The 25557-nt window shown below is 47.6% G+C and overlaps 1 protein-coding gene across 6 annotated transcripts in view; it reads right to left on the reverse strand.

Annotated features, from left to right (window-relative positions):
- The window catches only part of LOC123756565 (adenylate cyclase type 5), an 814648-nt gene that overhangs the window by 59415 nt on the left and 729676 nt on the right, over positions 1 to 25557 (reverse strand). For all 6 annotated transcript variants that reach the window (XM_069331338.1, XM_069331335.1, XM_069331336.1 and 3 more), the window contains 3 exons: positions 4699 to 4808; positions 1716 to 1872; positions 1022 to 1119 (listed from right to left, as the gene is read on the reverse strand). In XM_069331338.1, the coding sequence (XP_069187439.1) occupies positions 1022 to 1119; positions 1716 to 1872; positions 4699 to 4808 (365 nt within the window). The remainder of the gene's footprint in view (positions 1 to 1021; positions 1120 to 1715; positions 1873 to 4698; positions 4809 to 25557) is intronic.

Genomic DNA, 25557 nt, shown 5'->3' on the forward strand with positions numbered 1-25557 from the left:
TCCACCTGCTCCAAATAACTATAGTGTCTCCACCCGCCACACTCACCCTCCTATATAGTTCATTATACTTTAATCCTAATTATAAAAGCAGGGGTCTTCCAACGCAGTTATCAACGTAGGTGTTTCTAAACTGGAACCCGGGTTCGATTCTCGCATAATACAAAGGAGTTTTGGGCACGTTTCCTTTCATCTGATGCGCCTATCCACCTAGCAGTAAATAGTTACCCAGAAGTAAGGTAACTGTTGTAGGTTGTTTCCTGTAGAAGGTCATTAGGTAATCTTAGGGGGGGGGAGTAAATTTTGCAGGCGATGAGTCACAATAACGTGGCTGTTTACGGGTTCACCATAGCCCGTGCTACATGGACACTTCGTTCTGAGTAGCTAAATCTGAAACAACAACGTGGCTGAAGTATGTTGATCAGACCACACACTAGAGGGTGAAGGGACGACGACGTTTCGGTCCGTCCTGGACCATTCTGTACACGCACACAATCGACTTGAGAATGGTCCAGGACGGACCGAAACATCGTCCCTTCACTTTCTATGTGTGGGGAAGACAAGATAAATGATAAAGCAGGACAGGCTTCCTGTCCCTGACAATGGGAAGCCAGAAGGAAGAGACGGGTGGAAGAGTACTGGGAAAGTAAGGTGATGTGTACGAACACTTCCAACACCACCTCCGTCTTTACCAGAAGATATCAACTATCTTGAGGTTATCTTGAGATGATTTCGAGGCTTTAGTGTCCCCGCGGCCCGGTCCACGACCAGGCCTCCACCCCAGGAAGCAGCCCGTGACAGCTGACTAACACCCAGGTACCTATTTTACTGCTAGGTAACGGGGGCATAGGGTGAAAGAAACTCTGCCCACTGTTTCTCGCAGGCGCCTGGGATCGAACCCAGGACCACAGGATCACAAGTCCAGCGTACTGTCCACTCGGCCCAACTATATCAAAAGCAATAAACAGAACACATCAAAAACAAATAGTGAGATCAGTAGTGTGCTCTAAGGGGCGGTGAGTACCTGGGGATGATGATGAGCTGAACGATGGTGATGGAGATGATGGTGATCCAGGAGAAGACGAAGTACGCTGGCAGCATCTTGTCCCGCTCCTTAGAGTACTGTAACAAGAGTCAAGAAGATAATGAATGTGGTGGAGACGTCTGCCTCACCATACAACAGGAGGCAGCGAGGCAGCCAGGTAGTCATCACTATTTCTCAAAAGCGATACATCATCACGTTCCGTGTGTGTGTGTGTGTGTGTGTGTGTGTGTGTGTGTGTGTGTGTGTGTGTGTGTGTGTGTGTGTGTGTGTGTTGTTGGGAATGAAATAAATTGTATGATGGGAGGGCGGATGGAATTCCATCTTCTGTTTTTTTTGGTTTTATACTTAATCAAATTCATTATTACAGAAACAAAAACACACACAAGTACACGCAGGCACGCACACTATCACAATGGCACACACACTATTACAAGTACACACACACACACTATTACAAGTACACACACACACACTATTACAAGTACTCATAGACACACCATCACAAGTACTCACACATACACACACATTATACAAGTACAAAGACACACACTATACAAGTACACACACACAGACACACCATCACAAGTACACACACACAGACACACCATCACAAGTACACCCACGCACGAGTACCCACACATACACGAACACAAACCCCTCATAGAGTACACACCTTTTCCTCGACCTTGGACTCGCGGAAGGTGAGGAGAAACCTGCGGCAGTGTCCCTTGCGCAGCTGGTCAATGGAGCGACCCTCGATAGCTTGGGCCAGGTAGTCATTGACCTCCTCCGTCGTGTTTTTGCCCACCTGCGTCTCGCTCAACCCTAACCTGAGGGGTCACGTTGTGATGAGCCCAACACGTCTTCACTCAACACTTAACCACGGGTGCTCACTCTATATTCGGGATTTTCTGCCCGAAACGCTGCGTGTACTAGTGGCTTTACAAGATTGTAATTACTATCCTATGTATCCTCACAATCCCAATGTACCTTCTTGTATATATGTATATATATATGTATATATATATATATATATATATATATACATAAATAAATAAATAAATAAATAAATAAATAAATAAATAAATAAATAAATATCTTTATTAATGTGAAATTGTTGAGGGCCTAATATTATCATACACACGGCACAAACGTGTTCACGGCAAGATATGGAAGACGTGCTCATTATGGAAGTGTTCACATTTAGTGAGTAATGAGATAGGCATTTTTATTAAACAGTTTACTTACATATTATTTAAATAATGAGGCAAACTAAATACAAATATATGCTTATATATATTAGAATAGATGAAACATGGAGATTGCGGAGGTGGTGACGTAAGCCGTATGGGATGGTAGAGAACTGCCCCTTGGTGAAGACGGTCAACACAGAGTTAAACAGCACCACACAGGAAGGAATGTGTTAGACACGCTAACTGAAGCGCGTCTCTGCCGGAGACATGGCATCTCTCGTTAACCTGACACTGTACGGTCATAGTAACGCTAGCACACAACTTGAATTTATCTGTGAAGTCCCTCGCCGCTGAATCTGAGAACGCACAAGATTCAATACAAAAATAATTGCAGTTGTGCGGGGTGCAGAGTGACCACGTTGGCTTAAGGGATCACTGGAAAGATCAGAGCAGTTAGCTTGTCGGTGTGTACTGCTAGCGAGAGTTGCATCGTATGGCATCCTCAGGTGTAATCCTCTCCTGAGGTCAACTGTGTAGTTGACCTCGGGAGATGCATTGTATAAGGAAGCAACACAATAAGGTTATTGTTTCCGCCACGCTGCTAGACTAGGTGAGGTAGTTTACTAAGGAGAAGTAAGAGAGACTAGGCCGGCATTCTCTCATTCTGTGAGCGCCGGGCGCCAGAGCCCTCGTGTTTACACTTGCTACCTTGTGAAGACCTGCCTCTTAATGCGGCTCTTAGATGTGCATACCTCATGGTCTTACTGTTAGCCGTGAACGCTGCCTCGCGCGAGTCTGGCGCGGGTAAACACACAACAAAGCGTCTCCACTAAGACCACCAGAATAGGAAAGTATGACGGCACCGTCTCAAAAAAAAAAAAAAAATGAAAAATATAACTGGTGATGAAATAGTAAGTAGATAGTCAGTCCATTTGTGGCATATGCGACGCCTTCGTTGAGTCCATATCTTACACAGAAAATAAAGCTGTTGGGAAGTGTAGCGACATGCCACGCACCAGACTACAGAGGTTATCTTGAGATGATTTCGGGGCTTTTAGTGTCCCCGCGGCCCGGTCCTCGACCAGGCCTCCACCCCTAGGAAGCAGCCCGTGATAACTGACTAACACCCAGGTACCTATTTTACTGCTAGGTAACAGGGGCATAGGGTGAAAGAAACTCTGCCCATTGTTTCTCGCCGGCGCCCGGGATCGAACCCGGGACCACAGGATCATATGTCCAGCGTGCTGTTCGCTCGGCCGACCGGCTCCTTGTCTGCACAGAGATGAAAGCTATGTTATATGACGAGACATTAAAAGTTACTCCAGTTGTCTCCAGTTATATTATGGATTTCACTGTGTAAATTCTGCCATTCCATGTTCACCACGAGGGCTGGATCATGCACAATCCTGGAATCTCTTACTTAGTACTACATACAACATTAACTTTGTGTATTCACCTACTCTTTATTTAGTCCCATTGTATTCTCTTGCCAGCGTCTTCCACCTTACGTGGCCTCGCATTAGTGTTGGTCTTCTGTCTCACATGTTACATCAATACTCTCTTGTTTCACAAACTTTCTTCTAATTATTACATTTTCATTACTTTCTCTTTTGTAGTTGTTGTGATTCTCTCCTGTGGTGTACTCTCGTGAGCCTCCTCCATGTACTCTTACTCTCCTGTTAGCTTCTAGGCTGTCGGTCACACTATGGACTCTTGCTGTGCTTTCTTCTTTGGCGTCTAATAGAAAATCAAGATGCTTCTAATATGTAGATCAAACCACTCAATAGAAAGTGAAGGGACGACGATGTTTCGGTCCGTCCTGGACCATTCTCAAGACGATTGTGTGTGTGTGGTTTGGTCAACATATTTCAGCCACGTGACTCCTTGTCTGTACATGATGTCTCTACTTAACTGCATTTTATAAAGCAGTGTTCTACATCCCATTGTGATCTCTAGGATGTTATGACTCTCCGGCAGTGTCCTCACTCCTTCCAGTCTCTCTCCCGCCTTCATACAATGACATCACTAATTTAAAGGCTAATATACAATGGCTGCTCATTCCCAGGGGGAATGTAATATTGTCTATGTCCGCCTTATATTGTGTAAAGATCAGATATATTCTGACTGGAAGGTCAGGTTTTATAGTGTCTTCCTTAACACCAAAACATTGCTCTCTATTAAGCTTACTCTCCACGGCTCGTCTCCTCCAGGCGAGTTCTTGGTTACCACTCTATTCTTCCTACCACAGAGTACTCATAGCCAGACCGACGACAACAAGGGCAGTCCTACACCACGACCCTGAGTACCATCAACGAGGGGAGTCATACACCATGTGACATCAACGAGGGGAGTCACACACCATGACCAGTGTGACATCAACTAGAGAGGGGGCCATACTATACACAAGGCCAGCATTAACAAGGAGGTTCACTCCATAACAATGGTGAGTGAGGGGAGACTTACTTGGTGTGGATGTTGGTGTTCTGTTTGCTGGGGTCGGAGTGGCCGATCATGCGCATCTCCTTGCTCACGCTCCCATTCATGCTGTACATTGACGTCTTCTTGATGTGAGGCTGCAATACCGGAGCTCTGGTTAGTTCCTGGTTGACGCACTGCTACACCTGCAACTTGTTGGTGGTGTACCCCTGCTGGTGGTGTACCCCTGCTGGTGGTGTACCCCTGCTGGTGGTGTACCCCTGCTGGTGGTGTACCCCTGCTGGTGGTGTACCCCTGCTGGTGGTGTACCCCTGCTGGTGGTGTACCCCTGCTGGTGGTGTACCCCTGCTGGTGGTGTACCCCTGCTGGTGGTGTACCCCTGCTGGTGGTGTACCCTGCTGGTGGTGTACCCTGCTGGTGGTGTACCCCTGCTGGTGGTGTACCCCTGCTGGTGGTGTACCCCTGCTGGTGGTGTACCCCTGCTGGTGGTGTACCCTGCTGGTGGTATACCCTGCTGGTGGTGTACCCTGCTGGTGGTGTACCCTGCTGGTGGTGTACCCTGCTGGTGATGTACCCTGCTGGTGGTGTACCCTGCTGGTGGTGTACCCTGCTTGGTGGTGTACCCTGCTTGGTGGTGTTCCCTGCTGGTGGTGTACCCTGCTGGTGGTGTACCCTGCTGGTGGTGTACCCTGCTGGTGGTGTACCCTGCTGGTGGTGTACCCTGCTGGTGGTGTACCCTGCTTGGTGGTGTACCCTGCTTGGTGGTGTACCCTGCTTGGTGGTGTACCCTGCTGGTGGTGTACCCTGCTGGTGGTGTACCCTGCTTGGTGGTGTACCCTGCTTGGTGGTGTACCCTGCTTGGTGGTGTACCCTGCTGCTGGTGTACCCTGCTGGTGGTGTACCCTGCTGGTGGTGTACCCTGCTGGTGGTGTACCCTGCTGGTGGTGTACCCTGCTGGTGGTGTACCCTGCTCGGGGGTGGGGGTGTTCCCAGCCAGAGGTGTACCGTACAGTATATATACCCTGTGCCGGGTAACAGTATGGTCTAACTCAGGGAGTGTAGGGTATTATGAAATGAAATATGTTAGTACAGTATAGCTCATAACTGGTGCGGCAGTTGAGGGCGCGCCCTGGCGACCAGATCACCGCACCAATATTTACAAATATATAAATTGTGAAAACCTAAAATAAAGGTTCTGTTAAAGGAACATTGTTAAAATGAACTAGTTACCCTACCAAACAACTGTCGCGCCTCTATGTCCTCCTCTGATAACTACAGAGCTATTGCCCATACACACTACTAAACAAGGTATTTGATTAAATACTTGTTGACTTTCTAGCTTAAGAACTGGGTACATCTGACTGTCAGTTTGCATAAACATCTGGTTACTCAACAACTCCCTCTAGTGTCCTGGCGGGGAAATTATTCTCTACTACAACTCACAAGCTCCACTGTCCTCTTTTTTTTTTTCCCCTCCTCGATGCTTCCAAAAGTTTTTAACAAAGTTGAACACACCAAACTTGTTGTTTAGAGACTTGCTTAACAGAAAAGTGTGTCCTGTCATTACTAGATGTCTACAAATTTCTTACAGCTATAGTGCGTTGTCGCACTCACCTGGAAGGTAAAGTCCCCCAAAAATTAAACATAAGATTTATCAGATTCCTAACAAATTTTTATTTAATGAAATATATATATTAAGATAAAATAAATGGTATAACAGTACCCATGACGTGCTTCTTTCTAAGGTGCACGTACCAGGATGATACACGTCCCGACCACGTATGTCACACCTCCATGTGGTACCACGAATCCTCTTAAAAAGAACGTCGCTTTTGGCCGTTTGCCCGTATGGCCGAATATGGACGTAATTTGAAAATGAAAAAAAATGAAAATAAATTTGGGATTTTTTTTTTCAACAACAGTAAGTTAAGGGTCCTCTGATAGGTTAGGTGGGCAGGAAATTCTCATAAAGTTTCAAAACGTTATGAAAAACGTTAATGGAATGTTGCCTCTTCTAAGCTGGTCGAGTAAGCCGGACGACTCAAACAGAAAACGGAACAGTACGTCACTTTTGTGAGTCGATTTCATTTCAAATTACGTCCAAATCTGGCCATAGTGCGCATACGAGCCAAAAGTGACGTTATTTTTAAGACGACGGGTTGACCACACACAATATTGACAACGCTATTATTATTATTAACATCTTTATTGACAAAATTAATTACAATTTTGCCTAATATGCTGTGGTAGTTCTTGTGAGGAGGTAACCCCGAGCCGTCCATACACCACAGGAGATAAATAACCAACATAGAAGTTCATGTTGGTCTTTCCTTGCCTCGCCGCACCGACTCCCACAACCTCCAACTTTAATTTGTTAAACTTAATGTGGTAGTTATGTTAAGGTTGAGAGTTAAGTTGAGCCTAAGTCAGGTGAGTAGTGACCCCCAGGATGGAGTACACCAACTCTTAAAGACAACCCCATCAGGTAATGTATTTATACAACCTGTCAGTAATCACTATCGTTTCGTTATCAAATTACTGCAGGAGTAAACTGCCTTATTTGTGCTTAATAATAAGGCATTACTTTTACAAATACTAAATAAACCCGGCCTGGAAAAGTGTGTATGTTGCAGACAAGGATAAATATAGGAATTTCTTGTAAAATATTGTCTTTACAATTTAAACCAGTTGAGGTGAATGAAGGAGTTCTCTTAATATACTACTACTATTATTGAAATGCCTTTCTCATAAGAGACGGACTTCAAATTAAACTTGCAAAATACGTGTCATTAAATTTTCATGGCAAACTAATTTCTTGAATGTGGCTGTAATACTTGGCGGCCTGGGAATGTAGCGGTAACTTGTGCTTGTAGTTCACAGGCAACATTACCTCGCGAGAGGTCAGCCCGGACGGTAGAGCGACGGTCTCGCCTTTTGCAGGTCGGCGTTCAATCCCCGACCGTCCAAGTGGTTGGGCATCATTCCTTTTAATCATCCTGTCCCAAATCCTTATCCTGGTATTAAAGTGATAATTGCCGTAATGGTCCAGGACGGACCGAAACATCGTCGTTTCTTTCTTTTAATGAGGTGTGGTTTGTTCACCACCAGTCAACTTTTAACATCTATCTCACCTATCGTGAGGGGCCTCGTAGCCTGGTGGATAGCGCGCAGGACTCGTGATTCTGTGGCGCGGGTTCGATTCCCGCACGAGGTAGAAACAAATGGGCAAAGTTTCTTTCACCCTGAATGCCCCTGTTACCTAGCAGTAAATAGGTACCTGGGTGTTAGTCAGCTGTCACGGGCTGCTTCCTGGGGGTGGAGGCCTGGTCGAGGACCGGGCCGCGGGGACACTAAAGCCCCGAAATCATCTCAAGATAACCTCAAGATCGTGTACGTGTTGCAGTGATGACTACACATTATTGCTCATAATGAGGTGATAGCCGAGGCTATTTGAACCACCCCACCGCCGGCACTCGGATAGTAATCTTGGGCATAGCATTTTACCAAATCACCTCATTCTTTGGGGCACACGTGAGGAACACAAATGCGAACAAGCCTGAATGGTCCCCAGGACAATATGCAACTGAAAACTCACACCCCAGAAGTGACTCGAACCCATACTCCCAGGAGCAACACAACTGGTATGTACAAGACGCCTTAATCCACTTGACCATCACGACCGGATGGCTATCACCTCATTTTGTCCGGTCGTGATGGTCAAGTGGATTAAGGCGTCTTGTACATACCAGTTGTGTTGCTCCTGGGAGTATGGGTTCGAGTCACTTCTGGGGTGTGAGTTTTCAGTTGCATATTGTCCTGGGGACCATTCAGGCTTGTTCGCATTATTGCTCATTTATAGTGCAGATTGTGTATATTGTGCTATGTTAACAATCAATCCTATTGGCGTATGCCTTTCCATTGGAGACTTTCAGCGCCGTGGAGAGGGGGGACCTGCTGCCTGGGTAACAGCTTCTCCCCCATATCAACCTACCCTGGCTTTGCGCCCTGGTGAGGCCACTCCAGACCAGGCCGACCCCAGAGTGCAACTTCATAGTCTCCTGAGACTGATGGATGCCTACTATATGTTAACATGTTAGTGATTGAAGGGTATTTTGGTTGCAAAAATCTTGTTTATGCAAATTAGCTTAAAAGTCTGTATCTTAATAATGTATACGAACATCGAAGCAAGAGTGACTTGTTATTTAATTGACATATTTCAATAAAGTAGTTAGAGTCGGTAAATAGATGCAGATATGGTGTCTAAGTTTAGGGCAGCTGTATCGTGCAACACGTACCAAGTGGTGATTACAGGTTGACAAGGCACGTGGTAAAGGAAGACGTGCCTTCATCACGTGCCAGTAGCCAGTCTTGACTCTGTAACTATCACCAGGAAAGTCTTGACTGGTAATCTGGCAACTGGTCTTCAGACAGACACACACGCCCCACCTCATGCTCTTTTTAAATTCAGTTGGTGTTGTGTTTCCATGGAGTGCGGCCGCATAACTCCTGGGGCTTCTAGTTTATTGGGTAATGTTGTTATAGATTAAGCTACTCGGAACAAGTTCTAAGTAGCACGGGCTATGGTGAGCCCGTAACTTACCTGGCACAGGAGCGGGGCAAAAAGCAAGGGCTATGGGTTAGCCTCGTGGACGGGAGATGTCTCCCGTAATTATTGGGTAAGTAATCCTTTGTTTTTATATCTGTTCAGGTGAGGATTAATGTCCGGCGTGTTACTGGCGATTACTTATTGATAGTGGTATTTTGGTGGCGTTTTTCACTGTTATATATTTGTAAACATTAGAGCATCACGTCATCAGAGGTACGCTAGTTGGCTCACCACACTTGTTGTTCTATTACGTCAGTGCTATAATAATTATTATAATTCCTGCATTATTTGAATATTAATTTACTAGCACTTATATGGTAGTGACAGAGGTCCCTGGCCACATATACAACCAGTATGGTAGTGACAGAGGTCCCTGGCCACATATACAACCAGTATGGTAGTGACAGAGGTCCCTGGCCACATATACAACCAGTATGGTAGTGACAGAGGTCCCTGGCCACATATACAACCAGTATGGTAGTGACAGAGGTCCCTGGCCACATATACAACCAGTATGGTAGTGACAGAGGTCCCTGGCCACATATACAACCAGTATGGTAGTGACAGAGGTCCCTGGCCACATATTCAATGAGTATGGTAGTGACAGAGGTCCCTGGCCACATATTCAATGAGTATGGTAGTGACAGAGGTCCCTGACCACATATTCAATGAGTATGGTAGTGACAGAGGTCCCTGGCCACATATACAACCAGTATGGTAGTGACAGAGGTCCCTGGCCACATATACAACCAGTATGGTAGTGACAGAGGTCCCTGGCCACATATTCAATGAGTATGGTAGTGACAGAGGTCCCTGGCCACATATACAACCAGTATGGTAGTGACAGAGGTCCCTGGCCACATATTCAACCAGTATGGTAGTGACAGAGGTCCCTGGCCACATATTCAACCAGTATGGTAGTGACAGAGGTCCCTGGCCACATATTCAATGAGTATGGTAGTGACAGAGGTCCCTGGCCACATATTCAATGAGTATGGTAGTGACAGAGGTCCCTGGCCATATATACAACCAGTATGGTAGTGACAGAGGTCCCTGGCCACATACACAACCAGTATGGTAGTGACAGAGGTCCCTGGCCATATATTCAATGAGTATGGTAGTGACAGAGGTCCCTGGCCATATATACAACCAGTATGGTAGTGACAGAGGTCCCTGGCCACATACACAACCAGTATGGTAGTGACAGAGGTCCCTGGCCATATATACAACCAGTATGGTAGTGACAGAGGTCCCTGGCCATATATACAACCAGTATGGTAGTGACAGAGGTCCCTGGCCACATACACAACCAGTATGGTAGTGACAGAGGTCCCTGGCCACATATTCAATGAGTATGGTAGTGACAGAGGTCCCTGGCCATATATACAACCAGTATGGTAGTGACAGAGGTCCCTGGCCACATACACAACCAGTATGGTAGTGACAGAGGTCCCTGGCCACATATTCAATGAGTATGGTAGTGACAGAGGTCCCTGGCCACATATTCAATGAGATGGTAGTGACAGAGGTCCCTGGCCACATATTCAATGAGTATGGTAGTGACAGAGGTCTCTGGCCATATATACAACCAGTATGGTTGTGACAGAGGTCCCTGGCCACATACACAACCAGTATGGTAGTGACAGAGGTCCCTGGCCACATACACAACCTGTATGGTTGTGACAGAGGTCCCTGGCCACCATTGACATTTCTGGTCGAAGCTCTCGATGCAACCTGTTCTCACCAGGGTTCCCAACGTCAGAAACTGGCGTATTAAAGTGCCTTAACCTAACCTACCAGAGGACCCACGAACGGAAAGCAGGATATTACGTCAATTTCGCGAGCCGCTACCACTATCTGATCCTGTCCTCGGAGCACACCCATTACCATGAGAAGGCCCCCCCCCCTCCAACCACCGGGATAGTTATCCTGATATTTGTGATGGTCTGAAAGCATATTACGGTTCTAGTAATAGTTTACACGTAAACTATCAAGTGAAACTTTACAGTAAGTAAATGAACAAATCCACAAGGGCCATGACGAGGATTCGAACCTGCGTCCGGAATCGAATCGTTCGAATCCTCGTCACGGCCCTTGTGGATTTGTTCATTTGATGCATCACGTTAGTGTGATCTCTGTGTGTATTGACAGTAAGTACGTTTTTACTATTGCATGACCCAGCCACTTGAGCTGGACGGTAGAGCGACGGTCTCGCTTCATACAAGTCGGTGTTCAATTCCCGACCGTCCAAGTGGTTGGGCACCATTCCTTCCCTCCCGTCCCATCCCAAATCCTTATCCTGACCCCTTCCCAGTGCTATATAGTCCTAATGGCTTGGTGCTTCCTCCTCATAGTTCCATTTCCCTTATTATTGCATGAAGGTCTGTCTCCTCGAACCTTTCGTCGAGTTCATCTCCATTATATTTTTCGTTGCCATTCTATCTTTTATATGGCCAGTTGCCAGCTTGGTGTGGGGTACCTTGCTGGGCTCAGACGTGGCACAGGTTGTGTAGGGGAGAGTAGGGGAGTGGAGGGCGGCGGGGAAGAGAGTAGGGGGAGTGGAGGGTGGCGGGGAAGAGAGTAGGGGGAGTGGAGGGTGGCGGGGAAGAGAGTAGGGGGAGTGGAGGGTGGCGGGGAAGAGAGTAGGGGGAGTGGAGGGTGGCTGGGAAGAGAGTAGGGGGAGTGGAGGGTGGCTGGGAAGAGAGTAGGGGGAGTGAAGGGTGGCTGGGAAGAGAGTAGGGGGAGTGGAGGGTGGCTGGGAAGAGAGTAGGGGGAGTGGAGGGTGGCTGGGAAGAGAGTAGGGGGAGTGGAGGGTGGCTGGGAAGAGAGTAGGGGGAGTGGAGGGTGGCTGGGAAGAGAGTAGGGGGAGTGGAGGGTGGCTGGGAAGAGAGTAGGGGGAGTGGAGGGTGGCGGGGAAGAGAGTAGGGGGAGTGGAGGGTGGCGGGGAAGAGAGTAGGGGGAGTGGAGGGTGGCGGGGAAGAGAGTAGGGGGAGTGGAGGGTGGCTGGGAAGAGAGTAGGGGGAGTGGAGGGTGGCTGGGAAGAGAGTAGGGGGAGTGGAGGGTGGCGGGGAAGAGAGTAGGGGGAGTGGAGGGTGGCGGGGAAGAGAGTAGGGGGAGTGGAGGGTGGCTGGGAAGAGAGTAGGGGGAGTGGAGGGTGGCTGGGAAGAGAGTAGGGGGAGTGGAGGGTGGCTGGGAAGAGAGTAGGGGGAGTGGAGGGTGGCGGGGAGAGTAGGGGGAGTGGAGGGTGGCTGGGAAGAGAGTAGGGGGAGTGGAGGGTGGCTGGGAAGAGAGTAGGGGGAGTGGAGGGTGGCGGGGAAGAGAGTAGGGGGAGTGGAGGGTGGCTGGGAAGAGAGTAGGGGGAGTGGAGGGTGGCGGGGAAGACAGTAGGGGGAGTGGAGGGTGGCGGGGAAGTTGTGGTGAGAGACACGGGCGGGAAAATTGATGGAAAAAAGAGGACTGTGGGGTGGAAATGAAAGGTATGAATATTGTATTCGAAAATGCATCTGACAATTCCTGAACATGATTGGTTTTGTATTTTATGTACAACTGATGCCGTTTATTGTATTGTTCACAGAGACTGATGCAGTGAACCTTGGTTCCCGGTTTCCCATTATCGGGGACAGGAAGCCCGTTAGGCTTCTTGCGGTTCCACTAGGTCAACAATTGGATGCCACCCACAACAGTCTCCTAGCCCATGGATACCTATTCTCTGCTAAGTGAACATAAGCGTCAGGTAAAACACCTTACCCAAATGTGTATGGTGAGTATATCACTGTGGATTGTTTAAACATATTCCTTGTGTCTTGGAAATACTGGCAATTATATCTTAGACATGTTCTGGCCGTAGCCGATATAAAAGATGGTATACCTCCTCCTTATGATCCCCCCATTATTATATATATATATATATATATATATATATATATATTATAATATATATATATATATATATATTGTAGCTAGAACGCCATACTCGGCCTACTATGCAAGGCCCGATTTGCCTAATAGGCCGAGTGATTTTCTTTTTCAAAAAATTGTTTCCAATTGATTTATTTGAAATATTATGATATATATATATTATGTGTGTGTGTGTGTGTGTGTGTGTGTGTGTGTGTACTCACCTCACCTAATTGTACTCACCTAATTGTGCTTGCGGGGGTTGAGCTCTGGCTCTTTGGTCCCGCCTCTCAACCGTCAATCAACAGGTGTACAGGTTCCTGAGCCTACTGCATGGGCCCTATCATATCTACACTTGAAACTGTGTATGGAGTCAGCCTCCACCACATCACTGCCTAATGCATTCCACCTGTTAACTACTCTGACACCGAAAAAGTTCTTTCTAACGTCCCTGTGGCTCATGTGGGTACTCAGTTTCCACCTATGTCCCCTTGTTCGCGTACCACCAGTGTTGAATAGTTTATCCTTGTCTACCCGGTCGATTCCCCTGAGAATTTTATAGGTTGTGATCATGTCTCCCCTTACTCTGCTGTCTTCCAGTGTCGTAAGGTGCATTTCCCGCAGCTTTTCCTCGTAACTCATGCCTCTTAGTTCTGGGACTAGTCTAGTGGCATACCTCTGAACTTTTTCCAGCTTCGTCTTGTGCTTGACAAGGTACGAGCTCCATGCTGGGGCCGCATACTCCAGGATTGGTCTTACATATGTGGTGTACAAGATTCTGAATGATTCCTTACACAGGTTCCTGAACGCTGTTCTGATGTTCGCCAGCCTCGCATATGCCGCAGACGTTATTCTTTTTATGTGGGCTTCGGGAGACAGGTTTGGTGTGATATCAACTCCTAGATCTTTCTCTCTGTCCGTTTCATTAAGTACTTCATCTCCTATTCTGTATCCTGTGTCTGGTCTCCTGTTTCCACCGCCTAGTTTCATTACTTTGCATTTACTCGGGTTGAACTCTAACAGCCATTTGTTGAACCATTCACTCAGTCTGTCTAGGTCATCTTGTAGCCTCCTCCTATCATCCTCTGTTTCAATCCTCCTCATAATTTTTGCATCATCAGCGAACATTGAGAGAAACGAGTCTATACCCTCTGGGAGATCATTTACAAATATTAGAAACAGTATAGGTCCAAGGACTGACCCCTGCGGGACTCCACTTGTAACATCTCGCCAATCTGAGACCTCACCACTCACATTGACTCCTTGTCTCCTGTTGCTTAGGTACTCCTTTATCCAATGGAGTACCTTCCCTTTCACTCCAGCCTGCATCTCCAGCTTTTTCACTAGCCTCTTGTGTGGTACTCAACCCGTTCTCGCAAATTTAATAAGTCAATATTGACTTATTAAATATGTTCATAGGTGACATACTTAATATAATAGTTTCCCTTGAAAAGCTTCATAGAAAACACCGACCTTACCTAACCTACTTAATATAAGCATCTTATTGCTTCGTAATTACTATTATTACCTAATTTATACCTATAATAAGTTAAGTAACAATTGTAATTACGAAGCTATATGATGCTTATTTTAACATACTAAGTAGGTTAGGTAAGGTCGGTGTTTTCTATGAAGCTTTTCAAGGGAAACTATTATGTTTAGTATGTCACCTATGCACGCAACTAATAAGTCAATATTGACTTATTAAATTTGCGAGAACGGGTTGGTGGTACTGTATTAAAGGCTTTCTGGCAATCAAAAAATATGCAGTCTGCCCACCTTTCTCTTTCTTGCCTGATTTTTGTTGCCTGGTCGTTATATTCAAGTAACCTTGTGAGGCAGGACCTGTCATCCCTGAACCCATGTTGATGCTGTGTTACAAAGTTCCTTCGCTCCAGATGTTCCACTAGCTTTCTTCGCACAATCTTCTCCATCAGCTTGCAAGGTATGCAGGTTAGGGACACTGGCCTGTAGTTCAGTGCCGCCTGTCTATCCCCTTTCTTGTAAATCGGGACTACGTTAGCTGCTTTCCAAATTTCTGACAGTTTCCCTGTTGCCAGTGATTTGTTATACACTATGGAGAGTGGCACTGTGTGTGTGTGTGTGTGTGTGTGTGTGTACTCACCTATATGTGCTTGCAGGATCGAGCATTGACTCTTGGATCCCGCCTTTCGAGCATCGGTTGTTTACAGCAATGACTCCTGTCCCATTTCCCTATCATACCTGGTTTTAAAATTATGAATAGTATTTGCTTCCACAACCTGTTCCTGAAGTGCATTCCATTTCCCCACTACTCTCACGCTAAAAGAAAACTTCCTTACATCTCTGTGACTCATCTGAGTTTCAAGCTTCCATCCATGTCCTCTCGTTCTGTTACTATTCCGTGTGAACATTTCGTCTATGTCCACTCTGTCAATTCCTCTGAGTATCTTATACGTTCCTATCATGTCCCCCCTCTCCCTTCTTCTTTCTAGTGTCGTAAGGCACAGTTCCCTCAGGCGCTCTTCATACCCCATCCCTCGTAGCTCTGGGACGAGTCTCGTTGCAAACCTCTGAACCTTTTCCAGTTTCATTATATGCTTCTTCAGATGGGGACTCCATGATGAGGCGGCATACTCTAAGACTGGCCTTACGTAGGCAGTGTAAAGCGCCCTAAATGCCTCCTTACTTAGGTTTCTGAATGATGTTCTAACTTTTGCCAGTGTAGAGTACGCTGCTGTCGTTATCCTATTAATATGTGCCTCAGGAGATAGATTAGGTGTTACGTCCACCCCCAGGTCTCTTTCACGCGTCGTTACAGGTAGGCTGTTCCCCTTCATTGTGTACTGTCCCTTTGGTCTCCTATCTCCTAGTCCCATTTCCATAACTTTACATTTGCTCGTGTTGAATTCTAGTAGCCATTTCTCTGACCATCTCTGCAATCTGTTCAGGTCCTCTTGGAGGATCCTGCAATCCTCATCTGTCACAACTCTTCTCATCAACTTTGCATCATCCGCAAACATCGACATGTAGGACTCTACGCCTGTAAACATGTCGTTAACATACACAAGAAATAGAATTGGTCCCAGCACCGATCCTTGTGTGTGTGTGTGTGTGTGTGTTGTGTGTGTGTGTGTGTGTTTACTAGTTGTGTTTTTGCGGGGGTTGAGCTTTGCTCTTTCGGCCCGCCTCTCAACTGTCAATCAACTGTTTACTAACTACTTTTTTTTTCTCCACACCACACATACACACCCCAGGAAGCAGCCCGTGACAGCTGACTAACTCCCAGGTACCTATTTACTGCTAGGTAACAGGGGCACTTAGGGTGAAAGAAACTTTGCCCATTTGTTTCTGCCTCGTGCGGGAATCGAACCCGCGCCAACAGAATTACGAGTCCTGCGCGCTATCTACCAGGCTACGAGGCCCCCTTGTGTGTGTGTGTGTGTGTGTGTGTGTGTGTGTGTGTGTGTGTGTGTGTGTGTGTGTGTGTGTGTGTGTGTGTGTGTGTGTGCGCGCGCGCGCGCGCGCGCTGCCAACCGTTGTGTTTGAGGAGGTAAAGTGCTGTTGAGGAGCACAGGAGGCGGCAGAGGGCGCCGGGGAGGCAGAGGGCGCCGGGGCGGCAGAGGGCGCCGGGGCGGCAGAGGGCGCCGGGGCGGCAGAGGGCGCCGGGGCGGCAGAGGGCGCCGGGGGCGGCAGAGGGCGCCGGGGCGGCAGAGGGCGCCGGGGCGGCAGAGGGCGCCGGGGAGGCAGAGGGCGCCGGGGAGGCAGAGGGCGCTGCCATACACCTACAAGTTCAGCGCCGCCCACACGCCAGGAGAAAGATTAACAGTTAGGGAAGGTGTCGGGGGCGGCGGGACAATGGTGAGGAGGGCGGCCATCAGCGGCGGGGACAATCAGCCCGCGGAGTGTTGCCTCGCTCACGCACACAATACACACCCATACACTCTGCGTCACGCCAACAACGACGCTCTTACTGCAATCTATTGTACTCTGCTTGGAGCTTATTTGGTCCATGTGATTAGATGCGGGTCACACTCGCACTGGTAACTTCCAGTAACCCAACCAAGGTTAGGAGGCCTCGTAGCCTGGTGGATAGCGCGCAAGACTCTTAAATCTGTGGCGCGGGTTCGATTCCCGCACAAGGCAGAAACAAATGGGCAAAGTTCTTTCACCCTGAATGCCCCTGATACCTAGCAGTAAATAGGTACCTGGGAGTTAGTCAGCTGTCACGGACTGCTTCCTGGTGTGTGTGTGTGTGTGTGTGTGTGTGTGTGTGTGTGTGTGTGTGTGTGTGTGTGTGTGTGTGTGTGTGTGTGTGTGTGTGTGTGTGTGTGTGGGGTGTGGAAAAAAAGTAGTTAGTAACAGTTGAGAGGCGGGCCGAAAGAGCAGAGCTCAACCCCCGCAAACACAACTAGGTGAATACACCCATTAAAAATAATTCCTTTTTATATAACCATTTCTTTAACCGCACTATAGGCCTAAGTTACCTTTTATGGTTCAACGCGCAAGTAACATGACTAAAGTTTATAGGTGAAGACAAATATATTGCAAGTTTATAACGGAGTTTAATTACTAGACAAAACGAGGTGTTTAGGAACGTTTTCTTACACATTTTGCCTCTGTTCACCTAGCTATCAATAGATATCCAGGAAATAGGCAGCTGTTATGGGCTATCAGGAGGCAGGAGGCCTGGTCGAGGACCGGGCCGCGGGGACGTTGAACTCCGAAATCCTGGCAAGGTAACCTGCCTCCCATGCACGGTCAGTCGCTAGCTCTGGGGCCCCTGGCCATGCCTATCCTGCTTCTCCAGAGTGAACAAGAGTGTGCTACACACGCACACTAAACCACACAATTCCAAGCACAGATATGACGATAATCAAGACAACACTTATTATAAATGGCGACCGCTGACTGGTCAGTGAGGCTCCCCCCCCCCCCCCGAGACTCCCGCCTACTTTGTCACCGCCGCCCCTCTCCCACCGCCCCTCTCCCACCACCCCTCTCCCACCACCACCACTGTCTCAGTAACACACTGACGGACACACTCACTTTATGCCAGGTGACACCACATCCTGGTCACACACCATGCACACTACAAGAGCCTCTGCTATAGTGAAGATGTGTTGTGATATATTGTGATATATTGTAATATATTTCGTGTAATTGTGTGGTCATACTTCAAGTGTCTCGGGGAATACTGTACAGTTTCTACTGCAGGTGTATATACAGAGGCCGGTGGTGTCTACTGGAAGGGTGTGTGGTGAACACCAGAAGGTAGTCACGAAACCCCACTTGACACGGCTCTGAAGTTTACCTGGCCTGTACCTAGCAAGGACTTCAGGGTGTTATCCCCCCCCCCTCCCCTAGTGTGGTCAAGCCTGGCTGTTGGAGCTGACGCGGCTCTCGCTTGACTGCGCCAGCGAGCCATCCAGGCCCAGTTAAGAGGAAGTTATCAGGGCGAAGAGTTGTTTTAAACCAGGTTGAGAGAGCAAGTTCCCCATCGTTTAGCGTGTTGCTGACACCTCTCGGGCTCGTCTGTGTCTCCAGCCTCCAGCCAGTGTCCCCGTGTCTCGTCAACATGGCCCGCTTGCAGTCTCCGTGACGTAGTGGCAAGACGCTCGCCTGGCGTTCCAGGAAGCGCTATGTCCTGGGTTCGTATCCTGGCCGGGGAGGATTTACTGGGCGCAAATCCTTAACTGTAGCCTCTGTTTAACTCAACAGTAAAACGTGTACCTGGTTGTTAAACAATTCTTCGCGGGGGTCGTATTCCAGGGAACACAGGATTAAGGACCTGCCTGAAACGCTACACGTACTAGTGGCTGTACAAGAATGTAACAACTCTTGTATATATAAATAAAAATAATGTTAGTTACCCTTAATATCTTGTCTGGTGTTGTTCCATCTACCCTGTTTCTTTTCCCTAACGTGACCAGTTCCAGTTCTCTCAGCTGGTCGTTGTATTTAGTGCCCTCGGTAAGCGGCGTGTTAACTTGTTATACACCCCATCCCTGTGTAGGGCACCGATGGAAAGGTCACACACATAATGGCTTCAATAATTGAACCTCGGTGTTGGACGCCAGTTAGTCGCCCATGGACATACACATAGGGTGACCTAATACCCTCTTAAGCTAAACAACTTAATAAGTATCAACAACGTGTCAGCAGATTTGAATGTAATCTACTCTGCTGCAGACCTCAGACCTCAGACACACCCCGGGCCTCAGAGCGTCTACACGCGCTCCCTTACACACGCTACAAGCTAGTTCGTGGCCCGTGTAGAAGATAGAAGATATATATATATATATATATTTATAATAAAACTAAGAAAAAGCAGTGGACGTTTGGTACTCCAATTCCTGCCCACAACCTAATCATTCTACAACAACATCGACCGATGTAACATCTGTCCATTTTAATGAATGAAGAACAATTTTTATTTATATTACTTCTAAGAACCACCAGTTATGAACCCATCCCTGCCCTTGTGTGGCAGTGCACAATATAAAGTTGTTTTCACATATCCACACATTAAAACATTGATTATAACCATGATATATATATGTACTTCCGCCTACAGCTTAGACCTATTGTCTTATGCATGACCCTCTGTCCTGCGTGACAGTGAATACCAGCATTATCCTTACTTTAATAAGACTTAATCGAAATCCTCAGATTAGGCAAAATTGTAATTAATTTTGTCAATAAAGATGTTAATAATAAATAATAACTTCTCCTGGCAGGCTGACTGCGTCACTCAAGGTCTGGGTTGGATGGGTGTGGAGTAGGGCTGAGTACTGAGTAAGTCACTCACCGCAGATGTGGTCTCCTGTATACAGCCTTCTGGCCCACCGCTTAAACCACTTCTCGCATAAACAAAAGGCTATTGATATATGTATTTGTGAATGTAATTGCAGTATGTGTATATATGTAATTGCAATGTGTGTGTGTGTGTGTGTATGTAATTGCAGAATGTATGTGTGTGTGTATATATATATATATATATATATTATATATATATTATATATAGTTACATATCTGATTTTATACAAAAAATAAACATTAAGAGGACACAAGAAAAAGTTCGCTTCCTAGAGGCTGTAGATTTCCTCGAACTCCTCCGACGCCGGGCAGGAACCGAGGATGCAGCGGGCATTTCCCCTCTGGATCGCGACACTGAGGCGCTGAAAGAGAAAACTTGCTGCTCTAGGGTCTCTTGTGGTGTCAATGAGCTTGGAACCAAGATCCTTAAGAAACCTTCTTGCACTCTCACCCCATGGGCCTAGGGTCTCAGACCCTATTGGAACGAAATTGTACCTTTGATCTAATTGCCTGTACTTGACTGACTTTTGTTTTTCTCTGTGTGTCGCTGCGGCTCCCGCCGTGCCGGCAGAGAGGGTGATGTATGTCGTTGCCAGGGTGGATACGCAAGTATAGTCCCATGCTAACTGCCTGCCACCCTTCCACGGACGCAGTGTGATTCCGTCTGGTCGGCCGGCAAAGCTAACAGAGTCACGGTTCAGTAGGTTGCGGGGCTCTCTCTCCGCTGGACACTGAGCAGAGGCAAGGCTTCTTTTAATGATGTCGTTGACTTCGTCGTGTCTAGTGTGCCAACCACCCGATTTTCCACAGTGCAGGCCATGCAATCCATATTCGTCAGCATCTGCCTCGCCGCAAATACACCTGTGAACAGTGTGGATAGGGGCAGCAAGGCGGAGAGCGACTGCAATACGGAGCTCCTGCGGATCAAGACGTGTGCCTGTCGCAGACATAGGGACTGCCAGAAGGAAGTCCCCTGCATGGGGAGCCTGCACAGCTGTGAGGCGTGCACGATCACTGGGGGTTGTTGCTGCCTCCAGCAAAGCTGTGGCTTCTTTGTCTACAATGGGGCTGTCCCAACTGGATTGTTTCTTGGCTTTCGGCATGGCTGGTCTGAGTGCTGGGTCTGTCATGGCACCCCATTTCGTGTCGCATTCCGTGTAGTGGGGGTCCTGTATCCCCGCTACATCACTCAGGGTGTCAGGTAGAATTTCCTTAACCAGGTCATCTGATGCTGAGGAGGAAGACAGGAAGGCTGGGACAGCAATTTGGGTGGCGGTGCGGACACCCAAGCCACCGAGCCTGACAGGAAGAGTGGCTTGTTTCCACTGGCATTCGTTGAGGGAGAGGTTAACAACTTTTTCCAGCATGGTCTTCAGTAGGAGGTCATACTCGTCAAGCTTTGGGTTGTTGTAAGATGGGGCGCACCTCAGAAAGTAGGTTAGCCTCGGAAGGGATAGGCATTTGGTGAGGAGATAAAAAGCATCGTGGGCATCGATGTCACCTATTCTGTCTTCCATCCTCCTAAGGTCTGCGATTTTCTTGTCGAGGATCTCCTCAATGGCGTTAGACCCGAGGGGAGCTCCAAGGAGGGTGCTGTTCTCGGCCCTAATGACATGGGCTCCAGGCAAGGCAGACCTTATTCTAGCTACGATGTCTGGGTTGGAGGAGACTACTTCACACTTGGAAGGGTTCAGGACGAGACCCAGGCTTACTTCTTGCTCCCTTATTTTCCTGATATCTGCCAAGAGGTGGTCTACGGTGCCAGCTATAGTGCCATCATCCAAAAACCAGATGTTGAACTCGCTGGACAAGCTTTCGGTGATTTCTTTTAAGACTAAGCAGAAAAGAAGGGGAGCAAGAGGATCACCTTGCTGAACACCTTCACATGATCTGATTTCATGTTCACCAAAGAGCAGTTTTGACTCGCCACTGTAGCACGATAGTATGAACGGGTAGAGGGGCCGGAAATGGCGATGTACGGCACAAAGTACTGCATCTCTTCTTACCATGTTGAAGGCATTCTTAAAGTCCAGTTTGAGCAGGGCCTTTTCATCAGAAATGTTGGTGATGTATGCTCGTGCTGCATGGGCAGCCGCTTCACAGCCTTGGGGGATTCCAAATCCTAGCTGGATTGGTTTCAGCAATTCAGCCGCTTGCTGGCTGACAACCCTCGTAGCAGCCTTGGCAATCAGGCGTCGGAGAGTGTTGCCAACAGCGATTGGCCTGATTCCTTCGTCCTTCTTTTTGAGAGCACAGAGGGAGGCACCAAAAAAGAGAGGCCTGATGACCTCAGGTATCTCACCAGCCAGACACATGTTGACGAACCTTGTGAGTTCCATAAGAAGATCTTGTGCAGCATCACCAACCGCAGGATTTAACATTTGCTTGATATGTTGAGGTTTTAACCCTGTAAAGCCGCCTGCTGACCCAGGTGGAAAAGAAAGGGCTGCTTTGTAGACCTCAGATTCACCAACGGTTAATGGGTCTGAAATGGTGTCGGCTGATGGCGGAACGATGTTGTCGCCTTGAGGGGCTCTGGGTGGGTGCTTGCTTTGCAGGGCCCGTGCTGTGGCTGAGTTTCGAGGAGCAATTTTCTCGTCACTGGTGAGGACTCTAATAGCACTTGCGGTATTTCCCTCTTCAATTTTCTTGGTGATTTGTGCTCTGATTTTGTACGTTTCCGGTATGTTGTTGTTACCATTTCTGCGGTGGGTGTGTTTTGCTCGTAGAGGCAGGCGAACTAGGTTGTCCCCCCTTGGGTATTCATTTATCGCCCTCAGGACCGAGGAAGCAAGTGATTTGTCCCTCCTTGGAGGGACGTTGAGGCATACATTGCCAAACAGAAGGACATTATGCCACGCTTGAATGTTTTCCGGTGCATCATTGACCCTTTTCAGAAGATTACAAAGTTTGGCTGCTGCATTTGGGCGGGCTGCTTTTGGGATGTGTGGTAATGTTCTAGCAGACGTCGCTATGATCGCTTGGGTGAGGTTCTCAGATGAGATTAGGTTAATGGGAGTCTCTTCCCTAACTGTTAATGGCAGCTGGCCATTGCTTCCCTTCGGAAGCTGGTGGGAACCACTGCATCTTTCGTCGTTGAAGGTGTGAAAGCGGATAACACCACCGGTGGAGTTTATGGCGGTGTTTTTGTTGCATACTCGGCAAAAACCTCTTTTAGGAGCAGTTGTTGGCACCTCAAGGCTTGTGGAGTCCTGCCCGACCGCTGGGACCCCTTCCATTTCAACTCGGTTGGCAGAGTTAAACTGTGCATTATTCTATAGAGGGGAGCAAACACACTGGGTCATGGCCAAGCAACTGGGTGTGGAGCCAGCAACTGGGTGTGGAGGCATCAACTGGGTGTGGAGCCAGCAACTGGGTGTGGAGGCATCAACTGGGTGTGGAGCCAGCAACTGGGTGTGGAGGCATCAACTGGGTGTGGAGGCATCAGCTGGGTGTGGAGGCATCAACTGGGTGTGGAGGCATCAGCTGGGTGTGGCGGCATCAGCCGGGTGTGGAGGCCGCGGCCGGGTGTATATATACCGGGATTCCAGTTATTACTGGAATATTATATCCAGTTATTACCGCGGCCGGGATATATATATATATATATATATATATATATATATATATATATATATATATATATATATATATATATATATATATAGAACAGGTATTTATTGGTATGATGAGTAGGCGTCTTGAGAGCCAATCACTGCCTCTGAAGATGCCTTGAAGCAGATGCTGCAAACCAGGTACAAGAAGATGCCTCACCCTCTCGGGGGATAACAATAGCTGTAGTCTTGCCCAAGATGCGGATGTGTGAGTGTCTGGGAAGCTGTAGCAGCAGCAACAGGTGGAAGCCCACCTGGTCTACCACTACCTGCCAACCACCACAACCTACGCAATCACCACAATCTCAGAATCACAGTGCCGCCGGCGGGGGGCCATCACAGTGGCATGGAACGAAAATTTCATTAAAATCTGATAGTATTCAGCATGAAGGAGAGGGGGGTAGGTGTTGTATGGGGTCGATTTCTAAGGGGGGAGGGGGGTTGTAGGGCCAATGCCTGAGGTGCCACTGGCAGCCTGGCGCCAGGAGTGAATACTCACGTCACCCAACAGTGCCAGTGCCTACTGGCATCGTTGCAACATACCTTGTTCCATGTTGCAGAACTCTTCATCTCAAGGCCTAGAGTTATGTCTCGACTAGGTTAAGAAGACCCGTCTTACGCTCCATTAGGTTTGGTTGGTCTTAACAGACTGACCTGACAGCCTTCCTCATCAATGTGCACGTTCACTATCATCAATGGTTAATTAACACTGCTATACCAGCCCCCCGTATGGCTATACGGCTTATATACACTTCGTATATGGTCTCCTTGCTATATGGCGTAAGTATCGGTCAGTTAACGCTGAACGATACTGTTAAAGTCATACTGTTAAAGTCATAAAGAACTTTAAAGTTAAAGCATTAACAAAAATTGTGTAACTAGTTTCAGAAGATTGTTACTTGCTTTGCTAAATGAACTGTATGGTTCAGTTCCTGAACCTGTCATATACTTCTGTAACCCTTCCCACAACCCGCCCACGGGATGGGTATGGGGTCCACTACAGCCCACGGGATGGGTATGGGGTCCACTACAGCCCAGGGGATGGGTATGGGGTCTACTACAGCCCACGGGATGGGTATGGGGTCCACTACAGCCCACGGGATGGGTATGGGGTCCACACGTTTTAAAAGACAAAGGCAGTGGACTTATATACTGTGACTCGCAGAGTGCACTCCTGCCATTGAACGCACATAGTAGTGACACCCAGAAAATAGTCAGTGATATTCGAATGAATGTTTTAGCTGCTAAAGAAAAGAGATTTGAAATTAAATTCTTATGGATACCCTCACATGTTGGTATCTCAAGGCATGATACTGTTGATATGCTTGCAAAGACAGACTGTAGAAAACCAGTAATAGAAATTGATATGGGTGTTTCATTAGCAGTGACAAAGAGAATACTTAAGCAAATATCTAATGAAGATCTCACCAACCTAACAAATTCACAAAGACCTGAAAGTTGTAGCATTAAATATTATGATAGATATCGTGAGGAGACATTCATATATGGGACTAATGGAACAAGAACCCGGCAATGTGATGTTATAGTGGCCAGAATACGCCTGGTAAGGTGTATTCTGGCCACTGGTAAGTATAGCAAAGACTGGTAAGTATAGCAGGGCCTGGTAAGTATAGCAGGGGCTGGTAAGTATAGCTGGGACTGGTAAGTATAGCAGGGGCTGGTAGGTATAGCAGGGGCTGGTAAGTATAGCAGGGGACGGTAGTATAGTAGGGGCTGGTAGTATAGCAGGGGCTGGAATGGCAGGATAAGGATGCAGAAAAAATCTTAAGCAGGGAATGGGATATTAGATGGAAAGGGGAGGTACAGGGTAGTGGGCCAACCACTTTGGATTTGTGGTGATGGTGGTAGTGTGTAGTGGTGAAGCGTCCTCGGTGTGTGGCTGTGGCAGCGGCGCTGCTCGTCTTACTGGGCTCTTCTTGGTGTTGCTTCTCGCTGCCTTGTTTCTTCTTG

This window comes from Procambarus clarkii, chromosome 25, assembly GCF_040958095.1.
Source record: "Procambarus clarkii isolate CNS0578487 chromosome 25, FALCON_Pclarkii_2.0, whole genome shotgun sequence".
Lineage (NCBI taxonomy): Eukaryota > Metazoa > Arthropoda > Malacostraca > Decapoda > Cambaridae > Procambarus > Procambarus clarkii.